Source organism: Hylobates moloch, unplaced genomic scaffold (genome assembly GCF_009828535.3).
Source record: "Hylobates moloch isolate HMO894 unplaced genomic scaffold, HMol_V3 SCAFFOLD_14, whole genome shotgun sequence".
NCBI lineage: Eukaryota > Metazoa > Chordata > Mammalia > Primates > Hylobatidae > Hylobates > Hylobates moloch.
In genome coordinates, this window is record NW_026652289.1 from 95,692,843 (window position 1) to 95,711,288 (window position 18,446).

Genomic DNA, 18,446 nt, shown 5'->3' on the forward strand with positions numbered 1-18,446 from the left:
CACAAAATGTTAATGGCCAACAACGTATAATCTACTGTCAATATGACACAGTATCTTGGACATTTAAGGCCCCCTCAAAATATTCACTGATTGGCAATGGAACGTAATACATTCAAAGAAATATTTCAACTTTCCATATTCATTCTCATGTTAACTCTAAAGTTAACTAAGCAGAGAGAAAACTATAATGTTTACAAAAATAGCATATAACTTCAAGGCATCATATCTTCTTCATTTTTGCAACCTTAAAGCCCAAGACAGACATGGCTGAAGATCTGGCCCAATGCCTGAGTGGTCTGCAGATGTACAATGCCATTTAAAATTACAACCCTGCCAGACGGAAGGTAAGGGCAATGGTTGAGAAGAAGTGGGACTCTTGTGTCTTGGGATAAGGATGTATGAACTAACAAATGAAGCCTAACTTTGGAACCCCAAAGCCCCAAAACTTTCTGCTAAAAAGAACAGTCCTCCTCACCCATGTTCCAACCAGCTTTCTCTTGCATAAAAACCTTTCAGTAACTTCATCTGAAACGGTTGCCTCAGAAAGAAATGCCCGTTCTCCTCAGCACCCACCTTTACCACTTTTCACCACCTCAAAAAGGCCAATAAGAGGGGTTAGAGGCTAGCTTCGCCTAGAGATATAAGTACAAGGTAGGGGAGAAAACAGCATATACACTGGAGTTGTAGAAACTTCCTTATTTGTATCAGTAGGATTCCAGAGAGCATTTTAGAAAATTGATTCTAGGGTTATTAGATCAAAAGAAAAAAATATGTAGTTAGGTAGGGCTGAATTTGTTGATATGGGTATGTTCACCCAAGATTCATGATTTAAAGTGTTAGCTCAGACATTTAGAAATGTTGTTAACAGGGCCAGCCATGGTGGCTCACACCTGTAATTCCAGCACTTTAAGAGGCCAAGGCAGGTGGATCACCTGAGGTTAGGAGTTAAGAGACCAGCCTGGCCAACATGGTGAAACCCCATCTCTACTAAAAATATAAAAATTAGTGGGGAGTGATGCAGGGCGCCTGTAATCTCAGCTATTCAGGACACTGAGGCAGGAGAATCACCTGAACCTGAGAGGCGGAGGTTGCAGTGAGCCGAGATTGCACCACTGCACTCCAGCCTGGGTGACAGGGTGAGACTCCATCACAAAAAAAAAAAAAAAAAAGAAAGAAAGAAATGGTGTTAACAGTCTGCTGGGTTTGTTCATTGACATCTGGACTCAACTGTGGCTTATAGTTGGTGAGGTGAAAACAGTGAAATTTTTGTAGCACACAACAAAGCTTTGCTACTCAAAGTATAGTCAACAGACCAGCAGTGACAGGAAGCTTTTTATGAATGCATACTTACTCCCTGAAACTAAGATGTCTGTATTTTAACGAGACTTCCATAGGATTCACGTGCATACTAAAGTTTAAGAAGTACTGCTGTAGATCACTGGTTCTCAATCTCGGCTGCACACTGAATCACCTGGAGAGCTTTAACAATCAATGATGCTTAGGTCCCACCCACAGAGATTGAGCTGCTTCCAATGTGCAGCCAAGGTTGAGATCCCCTCACAGGAATAGTTATATATCCCAGCTAAGGATTTGCTTTCCCTGCCCACAACTCTAACAGACTTTCTGAACACTACACTACAGAATTCCAGAATTCTACAGAATCTCACTCAACATCACCTCCAGCCAAGGAACTCAATTTATAGTGGAAGATACTACTGGAAATTAGAATGAAGTGAAGCATTCACCCAGGGTGCAAAATTTAAAAGAGTGCTCAAAAATTCAATAATCAAGAAAAATAACATTTTAATGCAATATTTTAAAATCAAAATTAATGTAAACAATCCATAATGAGCAAAATATCAAACATTTAAATACAGAACCCAAGAGTATCTTAATGAGCCACATTGATGCCATTAATGTGCATCAAAACTGCACATATGTGTTTTGATGTTTTTTTTTTTAATGGTTAACATTCTTCTTTTCTTTTTTCAGGGTCTTGCTCTATTGGCTAACAACTCCCAGGCTCAAGTGGTCCTCCTACCTCAGCCTCCCAAGTAACTAGGACTACAGGGGCATGCAACCATGCCTGACAAATTTTTTAATTTTTTTGTAGCGACAGGGTCTCACTATGTTGCTCAGGTCTCAAACTCTTGGCCTCAAGCAATCCTCCCACCTCAGCCTCCCAAAGCACTGGGATTACAGACATAAACCACCACACCTGGCTGTAGTTAACATTTTTCCAGAACACTAAAGTAGTTGAAAAATGCTAAAAAATTGAAAAGTAGGTGCATTAAAACTCACATATTACTTTAAGTTTAAATTTATTTATACTAGAAACTGGACTAATTACAGTTTTATTTTTTTGGCTTTAATGGAAACAAACACATTAATAATATTTTCAAAATCTCCTTCTTTGCTTATCTGGTTTTGACAAAGTCTTTTTTTTGTTTTTTTGTTTTTTTTTTTTTTGAGACGGAGTTTCACTCTTGCTGCCCAGGCTGAAATGCAATGGCACGGTCTTGGCTCACTGCAACCTGAGCCTCCCGAGTTCAAGTGATTCCCCTGTCTTAGCCTCCCGAGTAGCTGGGACTACAGGTGCATGCCACCACACCTGGCTAATTTTTGTATTTTTAGAAGAGATAGGGTTTCACCATGTTGGCCAGGCTGGTCTTGAACTCCTGACCTCAGGTGATCCACCTGCCTCGGCCTCCCAAAGTGCTAGGATTACAGGCGTAAGCCACCGCACCCAGCCCTGAATTACATTTTAAGGGCATCATTCTAACTCCTATGTTGAGAACAGACTTTGAGAAAGCAGAGCAAAATCATAAAGAAAGCAATACAAAATTTTTCACAATCTAACCTCTAACTTCCTATCCAGTCTCAGCTATTTCCAACAGCCATTCACATTCTATGCTATGGCTGTAATAAACTACTTACAGTTTACTATGCACATTCTTCTACCTCTGTGCATTTTTAGTTGCTGTTATCTCTACCTGAAATATCCTTTTCCTCCTTCACTTTCATGTCTTACCCATTCAGTAAGACTTATCTCAGATATCTATCTCCATCAGAAATTCTTTCTTAACCATCACAATCTGGATTAAATGTTGCTTCTAACTATAAGAAAAGCCATCTTAGACATGAAGTCCTTGCCCACGCCTATGTCCTGAATGGTATTGCCTAGGTTTTCTTGTAGGATTTTAATGGTTTTAGGTCTAACATTTAAGTCTTTAATCCATCTTGAATTAATTTTTGTATAAGGTGTAAGGAAGGGATCCAGTTTCAGCTTTCTACATATGGCTAGCCAGTTTTCCCAGCACCATTTATTAAATAGGGAATCCTTTCCCCATTTCTTGTTTTTGTCAGGTTTGTCAAAGATCAGATAGTTGTAGATATGCGGCATCATTTCTGAGGGCTCTGTTCTGTTCCATTGATCTATGTCTCTGTTGTGGTACCAGTACCATGCTGTTTCGGTTACTGTAGCCTTGTAGTATAGTTTGAAGTCAGGTAGCATGATGCAGCAATGGGAGAAAATTTTTGCAACCTACTCATCTGACAAAGGGCTAATATCCAGAATCTACAATGAACTCAAACAAATTTACAAGAAAAAAACAAGCCCATCAAAAAGTGGGTGAAGGATATGAACAGACACTTCTCAAAAGAAGACATTTATGCAGCCAAAAGACACATGAAGAAATGCTCATCATCACTGGCCATCAGAGAAATGCAAATCAAAACCACAGTGAGATACCATCTCACACCAGTTAGAATGGCCATCATTAAAAAAATCAGGAAACAACAGGTGCTGGAGAGGATGTGGAGAAATAGGAACACTTTTACACTGTTGGTGGGACTGTAAACTAGTTCAACCATTGTGGAAGTCAGTGTGGCGATTCCTCAGGGATCTAGAACTAGAAATACCATTTGACCCAGCCATCCCATTACTGGGTATATACCCAAAGGACTATAAATCACGCTGCTATAAAGACACGTGCACACGTATGTTTATTGTGGCACTATTCACAATAGCAAAGACTTGGAACCAACCCAAATGTCCAACAACGATAGACTGGATTAAGAAAATGTGGCACATATACACCATGGAATACTATGCAGCCATAAAAAATGATGAGTTCGTGTCCTTTGTAGGGACATGGATGAAACTGGAAAACATCATTCTCAGTAAACTATCGCAAGGACAAAAAACCAAACACCGCATGTTCTCACTCATAGGTGGGAATTGAACAATGAGAACTCATGGACACAGGAAGGGGAATATCACACTCCGGGGACTGTTGTGGGGTTGGGGGAGGGGGGAGGGACAGCATTAGGAGATATACCTAATGCTAAATGACGAGTTAATGGGTGCAGGAAATCAACATGGCACATGGATACATATGTAACAAACCTGCACATTGTGCACATGTACCCTAAAACCTAAAGTATAATAAAAATATATACATATAAAAAAAAATAAAGTGGGAACGCAATTAAAAAAAAAAAAAAGACTAAACCACAAAAGAAGTCCAAAACCTGAATAGATCAGTAAAACAAGTAACAAGATCAAAGCCATAATAAACAGTCTCTAAGTAAAGAAAAGCCCAGGACCCAATGGTTTTGCTGCTGAATGCTACCAAACATATAAAAAAGAACGAATACCAACCCCACTAAAATTATTCTGAAAAATAGAGAAGGGAGGAATACTTTCAAACTCATTCTATGAGGCCAGTATTACCTTGATACCAAAACCAAACAAAGACACATCAAAAAAGAACACTACAGGTCAGTAACTCTGATGAATATTGATGCAAAAATCCTAAATAAAACACTACCAAGTAAATTCAACAATATGATTAAAACAATTAAAAGATTATTTATCATAACAGGGACACAAGGATGGTTCAACATATACAAATCAATGTGATACATTTCATCAAAAGAATGAAGGACAAAAACCGTATGATCATATCAATTAATGCTAAAAAAGCATGATAACATTCAACACCCCTTCATGATGAAAACTCTAAAAAAACTGGGTGTAGAAGGAACATACTTCAACATAATAAAAGCCATACACCACAGACCCACATCTAGTATCATGCTGAATGGGGAAAAACTGAAAGCCTTTTCTCTAAGATCTAGAACACAACAAGGATGCTCACTTTCACCACTGTTATTCAACATAGTACTGAAAGTGCCAGCTCGGGCAATCAGACAAAAGAAAGATATAAAAGGCATCCAAATTGGAAAGGAAGAAGTCAAATTATCCTTGTTGGCAGACAGCATGATCTTACATTTGGAAACACCTAAAGACTCCACCAAAAACCATTAGAATTGATAAATTCAGTAAAGTTCCAGGATATCAATCAACATACAAATATCAGTAGCATTTCTATAGGCCAACAGCAAAAAATCTGAAAAAGAAATTTTGAAAAAGTCATCTCAGCTGGGCACAGTAGCTCACCCCTGTAATCCCAGCACTTTGGGAGGCTGAGGCGAGCGGATCATGAGGTCAGGAGATAGAGACCATCCTGGCTAACACAATGAAACCCCATCTCTACTAAAAAAAAAAAAAAATTAGCCGGTCATGGTGGCACATGCCTGTAGTCCCAGCTACTCTGGAGGCTGAGGCAGGAGAATCACTTGAACCCGGGAGGCGGCGGTTGCAGTGAGCTGAGATCACACCACTGCACTCCAGCCTGGGCAACAGAGACTCCGTCTCAAAAACAAACAAACAAACAAAAAGTAATCTCATTTACAATAGCCATACATAAAATTAAGAACCTAGGAATTCACCAAAGAAGTGAAAGATCTCTATAATGAACACTGTAAAACACTGATGAAAGAAATTGAAGAGGACAAAAAAAATGGAAAGATATTCCATGCTCATGGATTAGAAGAACTGATATTGTTAAAATGTCCATATTACCCCAAGCACTCTACAGATTCAATGCAATCCCTATCAAAACACCACTGACATTCTTTATATAAATTTTTTAAAGATTTAAAATTCATATGGAACCACAAAAGACCCAGAATAGCCACAGCTATCCTAAGCAAAAAGAACAAAACTGGAAAAATCATATTGTCTGACTTCAAATAATACTGCAGAGTTACAGTAATCAAAACAGCATGGTACTGGCACAAAAACACATGCAGAGAACAACGGAACAGAAAAGAGAACCCAGACACAAATCCACACACCTACAGTGAACTCATTTTTGACAAAGGTGCCAAGAATATACAATGGAGAAAAGACAGTCTCTTCAACAAATGGTGCCAGGAAAACTGGGTATCTATATGCAGAAGAATAAAACCAGACCCCTATCATTAACCACATACAAAAATCAAATCAAAATGGATTAAAGATTTAAATCTAAGACCTCAAACTATGAAACTACTACAAGATAACATTGGGGAAACTTTCCAGGACATTAGTCTCGGCAAACATTTCCTGAGTAATACATGACAAGGACAGGAAACCAAAGCAAAAATGCACAAATGGGTTCACATCAAGTTAAAAAGCATAGGATACAATCAACAAAGTGAAGAGACAACCCACAGAACGAGAGAAAATATTTTCAAACTACTCATCTGAAACGGGATTAATAACCAGAATATATAAGAAGCTCAAACAACTCTACAGGAAAAAAATCTAATAATCCGATCAAAAACTGGGCCAAACATTTGAACAGATATTTCTTAAAAGAAGACATACAAATGGCAAACAGACATATGAAAAGGTGCTCAATATCGCAGATCATCAGAGAAATGCAAATCAAAACTACAATAAGATATCATCTCACCCCAGTTAAAATGGCTTATATCCAAAAGACAGGCAATAACAAATGTTGGCATAGATGTGGAGAAAAGGGAACCCTCATATGCTAACCCTCATTCCCACCACAGAAATCTATTGGTGGGAATGTAAATTAGTACAACCATGATAGAGAACAGTATGGAGGTTACTCACAAAGCTAAAATAGACCTACCATACAATCCAGCAATTCCACTGCTGGGCACATACCCAAAAGACGAAAATTAGTATACTGAAGAGGTATCTGCACTCCCATGTTTGTTGCAGCTCTGTTCAAAACAACCAAGATTTGGAAGCAACCTAAGTATCCATCAACAGATGAATGGATAAAGAAAAAAAAATGTGGTACTTATATACAACAGAGTGCTACTTGGCCATAAAAAAGAATGAGATTCCGTCATTTTGCAGCAACAAGGATGGAACTGGAGGTCGTTATTTTAAGTGAAATAAGCCAGGCACAGAAATACAAACGTTGCATGTCCTCATTTATTTGTGGAAGCTAAAAATCAAAACAATTGGACCCATGGAGATAGAGAGTAGAAGGATGATTACCAGAGGCTGGGAGGGGTAGTAAGGGATTGGCAGGGAGGTAGGGATGGTTAATGGGTACAAAAAATAGTTAGAATTAATAAGACCTAGTATTTGATAGCACAACAGGGTGACTATAGTCAATAATTTGATTGCTTATTTTAAAATAACTAGAAGAGTATAATTAGATCATTTGTAACACAAAGGATAAATGTATGAGGTGATAGATACCCCATTTTCCATTATTTGATTATTAAGAATTGCATGCCTATATCAAAACATTTCATGTACCCCACAAATATATACATCTACTATGTACCCACAAAAATTAAAAAAAAATTTTTTAAACCTGCAACTAACATTATATGTAATGATCAAAGACTGAATGCTTTTCCTCCAAAAATGGGAAGAAGGCAAGAACATCCAATCTCACTTCTTATTCAACATGGAGTTGGAAGTTTTAGTCACCGCAACAAAATAAGAAAAATAAAAGCCATACAGATTAGAAAGGAAGAGATAAAACTGTTCCCATTTATAATGAGATGATTATCTACGTGGAAAAGTCCAAGAAATCTACCAAAAACACTCCTACACCTAATATATGCATTCAGCAATGTTACAGGATACAAGACACAAAATTCAATTGTATTTGTATATTCAATTGTATTTGTATATTCTGGCAATGACTACATGGACACCAACATTAAAAAGACAGCACCCTTCACAATCAGTAGAATAAATGAAATACCTATGTATAAACCTAACAAAACATTCATAGGACATGCATGCTGAAGACCACAGGAGAGGGAGATTGAGGATACTATTGCAAGTTGTTTACTATATATATTTAGAGATGGGGAGTCTCACTATGTTGCTCAGGCTGGTCTTGAACTCGTGGGGTCAAGCAATCTTCCCATCTCATTCCCAAAGTGCTGGGATTACAGGTGTGAGTCGCCGTGCCTGGCTACATTATATTTTGAGTACTATATTATTATTTGAAGGTAGACTATGAGAGGTTAAAGATGCATATTATAAAACCTTGAGGAACCACCAAAAACAAAGCACTGAGTATAATGGAGAACAAACAGAACCATAAGAAAATAAAAAATCCCCCAAATCATGGAGAATGCCATCAATAGCAAAAAAACTAAAAACAGGCAAAAATTCCCATTTTCAAAAAGGAAAAGAACATGCTTCTGCATGGCAGACCAAGGAGCTTAATGTCTATCTAGTACAATGTTTTGGTCACCAAGAGATGTCAAGGTGTGTACATTATACCTATCATATATTAAAACAAATCACTTCATGTAACTTTGACTTTCTTCGTTGACTGCAGAAGGTAGAAAGACTGTATTTTATTTCAGCAAAGTATATGACAAGCTGTCTCACAGAAATCCTTGAAACAAGCTGGAAAACATTCCAAAAAATGAAAATGGAGAAAGATTTCAAATGTATACTGTTAGGCTCTTTCTTCAGACCTGCCTATCATAATAATAACTGACTCAGATGATGTAGGTATAACACTCTTCAAACAGGCTGGTGACATAGCCATAAAGCAATAACAAATATATTAAATAACATAATCCAGATTCAAAAAGATACTGAGAGATTGGACTGTTTAGTTGCGCTTAGCAAGATGAAATGTAACAGGAAAAATAGGTCTACATTTGGACCCCAAATCCAAAGGCACAAATACAGAATGGAGAAGACAAGGTTTAGCAGAGGGCAGGGAGGGGGAAAGACTTCGGGATACTGACAGTAAGCTGATGATGAATCAATTACATACAAAGAATGTGGAGTGACTGTCAAAACATAAATGTATCTAATGAGAGAGGTCACAATATTGCTATGTTTTAGTCATCCTACAAGACTCAGAGTACAGACAAACTGAAACCTGCTCAGAAGAGTAACCAGGGTCAAATGTAAAACAGTTGAAGAAACTTGATAGGCACAGGGGGAGCAGGTCTGGCCTGAGGTAGTAAGGTTCACAGGTTACAAGAAAGCTGTCTTTTAATGTCTTGAGGTACTCTCATACGCAAGAAATATTAGATTTATTCCAAGTAGAACTAGCACTAACAAGTAGAATTTACACAAAACAAATAGCATTTCAATATGATTGTGTGAGCTATTCAAGGATAGAATGAGCTGCATTTAGAGTTGAGTCTCCCTTATTGGTGGCCAGATGAGAAATTGGCAGGAATGAAGCAGAGGGGAGTAAAGCATCAGATGGCTGCTGAGACCAGGTGACCTTTAAAATATCTTCCAATTTTAGTTCTATGATTCTATTTTTCTAGACTTTCTCTGTGCCAAACCTCAAGCTCCAATCCAAATGGTTTTCTCACTGCTTCTGGAACAAGCTTTACACATGTATTTTCCTGTATCTATACTTACTTCCAGGCAATTTTCTCACTCAGGCAAAGACAAAGAATTTATCTTTCTAAATCTTATCCACTCATCAAGAATGAACCCAAATATTGTCCTTAATAAAGAATTCTATGCCTACCTTAATCTGATCTCTCTCTCCCCTCTGAATAATGAAACGCTTCTAGGGCCATCCTTTTGGCAATTAATACCACCCTTAGACTCCTCTTCTTATGTCTTAAACTGCTACTTAACTTTTTATTAAATAAGCTCTCTCTTAAACTAAATTAAAAGCTCCTTAAAGGTAGGTCTGAAACTTATATTTTGTATTCCCTCTACATCTAGGAGAACATAGTAGGTGCTCAAAAATAGTCATTGGTTTTCAATACTGGAAACATTTTTATTAGAATAGTTATTTTTACAGGTAAATGGCAAATCTACCGTTCAACTCTAGATACTAACATATATGACTTCTAGCTCAGATACAGAACTATCAGAATGAGATGCTGCCACCCACTGATAAGAAATTCTAACCAGAGCATTTTTTAAAATGGTGAATCAAGCTTGAAAAAGTTCCAATTTTCCAACCTAAACATACAGCTTGGTAAAGATGCCTTAAAACTTCTTTTGAGCAAAGTAAGATTAACAGAACCAAACTAGAGAGTAAAATATGTTACAAACAGATCATAGTTTAGAAAAAAAATCCTTTTTATTTCTTTTTATGTAAAATGTATTAATGTGTGGTATGTACACTAACATTTTGATTCATATACCTTGGAAGACAACTTACAAAAAAAAAATGTGTCATATACATGTCATATGCAGCCCAGAACATATGCTTACTCCCTAAACAGCAACTAACAAATACAGGTCCTAGACAAAGTCAAAAGAGAATTCTTTATCACCTTAGATAAATTAATAAAGATTATTAAATACTTACTGAAGATTCTGGGTCTGACAATTCATCCAATAATTTCCTTGCATCCACTACAGCTTGATAGAGTCTCAGATTTTTGCCATCAGAAGCAACAAAGCAAGCACTTGCAGAATTGCAATATGTGCCTGAGAAAGGAAAACAAGGCCTCTGGGTTCTAAACATGTAGTGTATTTTTCTTATTGGCTAAAGGATAAGAAACAAGTATTCACATTTTTTTTAGGCTTAACCATGGTCTAGAATCATAATTAAACAGGCACAGTAAGTAGATACAAAATTATTAACAAAAATTTTAATTAAAAAATGGATTATGAGAGAAAAGGTTAAAAACTTCTAGAAGTTCTAAAAATCAGTCTCATGCCTGTATTCTGAATATTTATTAAAAATCATCTTAATGAAAACTGAATACTTATTAAAAATCATCTTAATGACAACAAATATAAACCATTTTGTATATAACAAATAATAATTTAAAAGCTTTTGTTAATTTCACAATCACAATGAACACTTACCTAGACAGTAACTGGGAATGAGAGTTGGAAGCCAAGCCACATTAGAGAACGCCGAGGTATGTAAAGAGTTAATTCGAGCCAATTCTGATACTCCTCCAGTGTATGACAAAGGTCCTATTGGGTCTACACGCCACAGAATAAGTTCACTGTAGATTGCATTTGGGTCATGAAATGTACGAGTTGCTGCATTTCTAAGAGGTTGTTTCGAGGAACCTTTTATACGTTTTACAGGGTCCATTAATCTACTTAATTTATTGTCTGAGTCCCACTGACAATCTGATTCAGGAGTCAATAGAGCATTATGATGAGAGGATGTCAATAACAGTGGTAAAACTGAATGACATGCCAGGTCATTGAGGTGAAATCGATGACCGCAATATCTAAATTTGTGAGATACAGTTAGAACAGTGGTAAAGGCAGACTTATCAGCAAAAGTGACTGCCCACTGATTTAAAGAACCATCTATGTGTTTAGAGATCATCATTACTGTGGGAGCTAAGATGTTCATATTTGTACTGTGTGATCTAGAGTGTGGCTGTGATCCGTGAGGACTGCCTACAGACATCCCCTCCTGGTCTAACAGCGTGTGGTGAGAATCTTTTGTCGCATTTATACAGGCATACATCATGATATTTTTACTAAGAGAGCTTGCATCACCAGAGGGAAATGCAACAGGAATCCGAGAAGAAAAAGAAACCTGAAAAACATAATTATATGATTCAGTGCAAATAGTTTACCTCCTCTCAAAAAAAATACTTCTATTCTCAAAATACCAAATCTCAGCTTCTTATCAAAAAATGTCATTTTCAACCTCTTTATGGTCCAATCCCTTTGTTCTATTTAGGTAATATCATATCTCTATTCATGGCCTAAGAGAAGGCTGACGAAAAAAGTTCAAGTGCTTTGCTTGTACAACAAAATGACCACAGCCACAGACCTAAATAGCAATAAAGTTGAGAGAGATGATAAATAAAGGCAGCTTCGTTTAGCTCACCAAATTGGCCACAAGGAGGAGCTCATCCTGATTCACATTTTCAGGGTAGTTTCTTAATCTTATTCGAAATATTATTAATTCCCCGAAAAATCAACACATATATTTAAATATTCAGTACTGCATTTCAAGGCCAAATTCATTATCTTCTAACTAATCAAGTTTGCTAAGCTTATGGTCACTGATCCCTTCTGAAAGAAAGAAGTAGTCTTTACTCAGATGCTTATCAAAACCAAAATTTTCAGTAATTCTACAAACATGCTAAATCTACAAAGCATTTATTTCTTTTCACTATTTTAAGAAATGTAATAACTATTTCATCAATAAAATATACCTGAACTTGTCTAAATATTCCAGGATTATATTCATCCAAATACTTTACATGCCACACTAGAAAGGTACCATCTACAGGGTGTATTGTAAAAAGCATATCAGGATTCTTATTCCATTCAGTTAGCAGCGTTTCAATCTTCCGATCAAGCAGAACCATAGGCAGTGGCATTGGTACACTAAGTCGTGAATAAGTTCTAGGACTTCCTTCTCTTTCTCCATCTTCATGTTCTGATGATCCTGTACCTGCCTCAGATTCTCTATCCAGGGATAAATCTGAACCAGAAAATATATTTATCAATACATGCATTAAATAATTCATTTACATACTAGACTATAAATAAATGGCATACTATCTTTAAAAACTAAATCTCTTTTCCAATTTACAGTCAGGAAAAAAAAAATAAAGGAAACTTTTGTCTGAATTGAAAGTTACTACAGTTACTACTTTTAGATAAATTAAAACTTCATTCACCCTATCATTATTACTACCATTAGCAAAACCTGTTCCCCAGAAAAGGCTATGGCTTCCAAAGACTCAAAGCAATATGTTATAACAAAACATACAGAGTTAGATGATGTTTGCAGGACCTAGCAGAGTACCTGATCCAAGGCAGATGGTCAGTAAATACTTGTGTAACAAATAGAAAAGTAAAAAGGAGGAAGAGCGGGAAGGAACAATTCAAAACTAAAAGTGGTACCACAGAAAGTTGTTAATTTCGGAGTAAGAAAAATCTGAACACAGGATACTAACCATGGTCTAATTTCATATGTAAACCCCGTTCTCTGTCCTCCTGTGAATGTTCCTCGTCTTCTCTATCTGCATCATCATTTTCATGATCTACCTGCTTATCAGAAAGTTTTCGTAATTGATGCATAAATATTTCTGTAGATGATGTAAAATGAAATTCCTTGTTGTTTAACCAATGAACTACAAAGCCCCCATTTCCATCATCAACATTAAATGCAGTGCCAACCAAGACATTTGGAATATCTGTGGAAATAAAAAAGATTTCAATATAATTTTTTTATTTCTTTAAAAACATGACAAGTGCTTACAATGACTAATCTATACAAAGATAAGGTGCTAAACAAGTCAACATAATTTTAGCAGCATTTGTAAAAACTTTAACTGAATTTAATGGTAAATGTAAATCTTAAGAATTAATGATAGACATATGAAATTAAACTATTAACTTAAAAACAAAATGCATGAATGCATCAACCTTCAGTGAATTCTAGTTTGGGGACGGGATGAAAAATTAAAGCAGAAAAGCAGCTATAAAAGAGATAACTAGAGAAGTTTAAATATGAACTGGATATTAGATATTATGGAATTACTTATCATTTTCTTAGGTATGATGATATTATGATTACGTGAGAGAATTTTAGGAGATAGTTGCTAATGTAAGGGTGATACACCATGATAGGTGTAACTTACTTTGAAAAGACTAAGAAAACATTTTGACCACGTGCGGTGACTCATGCCTGTAATCCTAGCACTTTGGGAGGGAGAGGCGGGTGGATTGCCTGAGCTCAGGAGTTCAAGACCAGCCTGGGCAACACAGTGAAGCCCCATCTCTACTAAAATACAAAAAATTAGCCCAGCGTGGAGGGGTGTGCCTGTAGTCCCAGGTATTTGGGAGGCTTAAGCAGGAGAATTGCTTGAACCCAGGAGGCAGAGGTTGCAATGAGCTGAGATCACTCCACTGCACTCCAGCCTGTGTGACACAGCAAGACTCCGTTTCCAAAAAAAAAAAAAAAAAAAAAGGAAGAAAGAGAGAAAAGAAAACATTTCATACACATACACACAGAGACATTTGCCACATATAAAGCAACTGTGGCAAAATGTTAACAACTGTTGAATCAAAGTGAAGAATATAAAAGTATTCACTGGCCGGGCGCGGTGGCTCACGCTTGTAATCCCAGCACTTTGGGAGGCCGAGGCGGGCGGATCACGAGGTCAGGAGATCGAGACCACGGTGAAACCCCGTCTCTACTAAAAATACAAAAAATTAGCCGGGCGTGGTGGCGGGCGCCTGTAGTCCCAGCTACTCGGAGAGGCTGAGGCAGGAGAATGGCGTGAACCCGGGAGGCGGAGCTTGCAGTGAGCCGAGATTGCGCCACTGCACTCCAGCCTGGGCGACAGAGCAAGACTCCGTCTCAAAAAAAAAAAAAAAAAAAAAAAAAAAAAAAGTATTCACTGTACTATTCTTCCAACTTTTCTCAGTGTTTGAAACTTTACTAAAAAGCTGTCAGGAAAAACATCAAGAAAAAAACACAAGAAGGCAGGCAAAATTCTAAGTACAAGATAATTTCTCCATTTGAGGTAACTGAAATTTATGAAATTGATGAGTTCATGTAAGATAGTATAAACTGGCCAGGTGTGGTGGCTCATGTCTGTAATCCTAGCATTTTTGGAGGCCAAGGCGGGAGGATCGCTTGAACTTAGGAGTTTGGGACCAGCCTGGGAAACATAGCGAGACACTGTCTCTACAAAAAATACAAAAATTAGCCAGGTGTAGTGGCACACACCTGTGGTCCCAGCTACTCAGGAGGCTGAGGTGGTAGGATTGCCTGAGCCCGAGAGGTCAAGGCTGCACTCTAGCCTGGGTGACAGAGCAAGACCCTGTCCTCCTCCACCCAAAAAATGGTATAAATCAAAAACTTAATCTCCTTAATTTCAATCCATATTATAAATAATTCATTCAACAGAAGGAAAAATTGTCCTTTGCAAAAAGAAGTAAAAATCTAAAGATAAAATGCATGGACATTCTGGTAATGTTCTATTATAATAAATATGAATGTTAAATGTTCTAATTTGTTCTTTCTTTCCAGTTCCTGGATGACTACCCTGGTTTTGTGATAAAAAGGAAATAAATCATATAAAATAGGATTTGTGAATTAGCAATCCTATAAAACACTACAATCACCTATGTGCCTATGTAGTAATCTTGCTCAAAATGTTAAACCTAAATCTTATGAACAAATATTCAGCCTGCGAAATATTTTGAAAGAAAACTGAGAGACAACTTTTTGAGACTCACGGATTTTTTTTTGACAATTGAGAGAGGGATTGTTCTAGATTGGAGGAATTTAAAGAAAATAATCTGCATTTAAGAAAGGAATCTATATTTGCATATGAATGGTATGTTACATGATATTATTTTATCCGTTCCTCCCATGCAATAACAGTATTACAGTTATGGAGGCGAATTCCCTTTTTACTAAAAGATACATTCTTAAATATTTAGGTAATGGAAAATATTTAGGATAATTAGGGTATGTTTAGGGTATTGTAATCAACAACTTTACTTTCAAATAGTTCCGTCAAAAATAAGAGAAGAGGCAGCAAAGACATATCTATACAGGCAGAGAAGGAGAACAAAAGAATAAATGACAAGATGTTAATATGTGGTAAATCTGGGTAAGTGGTATATGGATATTTGCTGTACTATTCTTTCAACTTTCTTGTAGTTTCAAAAAATTTTTTGAAAAAAAGGTGAAGAGGACAAGTCCTAACAATATAAAATTATTTGCATTTAGTAATCTATTTGGTCAACCTAAATGTTATATTTACATGCAGTAACTGAAAATGCATGATGTTAAACATTTTTAACAAAATTGTTTTTAAAATAATATGTAGGTAAGTTAGGATGAGCATGAATAAAATTAGTGAAGGTTAGTAAAGAAGCTGGGGAAGACCAAGGCCCAATGGCTACAAGAACACATCCAGTCCTTAGGCTCAAATGATGTGACAGAATGCTCATCCTCTGTGATCCTATTCCATATAATTAGGATAGTGTACACAGTTAAAAAGCCAAGGTTTCTCATATGTATTGAATTCAGTGCAGACTATCACGAATTGCATTTTGTTTTGAAGTTAAATTTTTATCACAGTAATTCAAGAAAAGGTTCTTTTAAAAAGGTTAAAAATTCATAAAAATCTAAAACCACATTTTGAAAACAAGTTAAATTATAAAGACATTCTTAGAATACAATGAAGATATTAGATCAGAAAGAATATAAAGCAAAACAACATTTAATCAGATGGCAAAGCACTGCCCAACAGAAATATAATGCAAACCAAAAATGCAAGACATGTTAAGTAATTTTAGATATTTCAATAGCCACGTTACAAAAGGTAAAATGAAACAGGTAATAAGAATTTTAATAATATACTTTATTTGACTCAACATATACAAAATAGTATTTCAACAAGTAATCAATATGAAATAAAATTATTAATGAAATATTTTTCTTTTTTTTATATTAAGTCTTAGAAATTCAGTGTGTGTTTTACAGCATATCTCAATTTGGACCAGCCACATTTCAAGTGCTCAAATAGCTAATATGGGGGCTAGTGGCTACTCTATAAAACAGCACATATCTAGAGTTACCACTGCAGATCACCCTTTTAGAATTCTATTTACTAAATACTGTATTTACATACAGAAACATTTAAAAATAAAAGCCCCTTCATTCTGAAGCAACAGACCTCCAGTTCAATAACATACAACTATAACTTTATATAAAACTTTATATAGTTCCATGAGCAATGTAATATAAAATTTATAGCCTTTCTCCTACATTTCCATGTAGAAGGAAAACATATTGCCTTTAAATAGAAGCTCTCAAATATGCATTTGCCAACACACAACCTGCCTCAAAATACTTCTCAGTCACATAGGGGAAAAAGGGAAAAGAAAATATTCAAGTTAGAAGGAAAAGTGTTTTCCTTAGTATAAGACAAGAAAGTCTACAAGGGTAGAAAACAAGATATGCTGAGATATAAGGAAAACTTTGTAAAAATACATTTAGAGGAGGTTATAAAGAAGAGTTGGGAAGATTTAAACTGTGAAGTGAGAGAAATTACACTCATTTACCAGACTGCCACCACTTGTGATACCAGGTTCAATCACAGCTCTAATTTACTAGGAATGCTTGTTATAGTCTAGACAAAGATGCTCAGAAATAGTTACTGAAGTTAATACCCTGAGAATCACATAGTCCCAATTCAAAAAATGGTACTTTATATCTCTATTCCAATTAAGTATTTTAAAGGTAACATGAAATAATAAAATAAAAAACAGGTTATGAAAGTAGTTCCACTTTTCTATTTATTTACCTGACTTCAACATATTTATGGGAAATAAAACTTTATCCTTTACCTGTGGCAGGGTTGATGCTTGCTGCAATATGAAAATGACAGAGTGCATTTGCATGGTGGGAAATGTGTCTTTGAACTTCATGCATTGCTGTCTGGTCGGGCATTAATTCAGCATGAGTTACAAGAACAGATGACCTCCTCTGTCCTTTCCTTAAATTTTTCAAATGGTGTATTGTCTAAAATAGAAAAATAGTTGCTGAGTCCAACTCTGGAAGGTCTAATAAATGCCAACCAAAGTACTCTTAATTATTAAGAGGTTTAAGATTTTTTTCTCCACAAAAACCTGATCATTTTAAAGGAAACTTTTTAAATTACAGTAGAACTATTTTGGATGTATTCTCTACAGTTCTTGTAAACTTTTAGTTCAAGGCAAAAAGTAGTGTGCAAAAATACTTATTCACGGTATCTACAAAACATGAATAAAGATTCCCGTTAATGATTAGGAGGTCCAAAGATTTTATTTTTTTCGGGATATCCTAGTACTGAGACAGAATTTTCTAGTCATAAGAGTAAAAAAAAAAAATTCCTGAGTCCTCCTACCAGGAAGAATATTGCCTCCCCAATATTGCTTCTCACTTAGAATTCAACAGCCAGCTAAACAATCAAATTCATAATATCTATTATAAAGAACAAAACAGGGTATGAAAATACAGAATAACAAGGGGAACCTACTTAGATAGGAGTAGACAAGGAAAGACCTCCTTAAAATGTTGACCTTTAATTTGTTTAAATTGTTTTAAACAATTTGCAATTTGGATTTGTTTAAATTGAGATAAATCTATATGATTAAAATTCTTCATTAG

At 36.0% G+C, this 18,446-nt stretch overlaps 1 protein-coding gene across 11 annotated transcripts in view; it reads right to left on the reverse strand.

The window, feature by feature from the left end:
• DMXL2 (Dmx like 2) overlaps nucleotides 1-18,446 on the reverse strand; it is a 175,312-nt gene that overhangs the window by 70,374 nt on the left and 86,492 nt on the right. For all 11 annotated transcript variants that reach the window (XM_058427167.1, XM_032174147.3, XM_032174146.2 and 8 more), the window contains exons 9-13: nucleotides 17,645-17,819; nucleotides 13,228-13,467; nucleotides 12,478-12,749; nucleotides 11,153-11,849; nucleotides 10,647-10,768 (exon numbers count right to left, since the gene is read on the reverse strand). In XM_058427167.1, coding sequence (XP_058283150.1) covers nucleotides 10,647-10,768; nucleotides 11,153-11,849; nucleotides 12,478-12,749; nucleotides 13,228-13,467; nucleotides 17,645-17,819 — 1,506 coding nt within the window. The remainder of the gene's footprint in view (nucleotides 1-10,646; nucleotides 10,769-11,152; nucleotides 11,850-12,477; nucleotides 12,750-13,227; nucleotides 13,468-17,644; nucleotides 17,820-18,446) is intronic.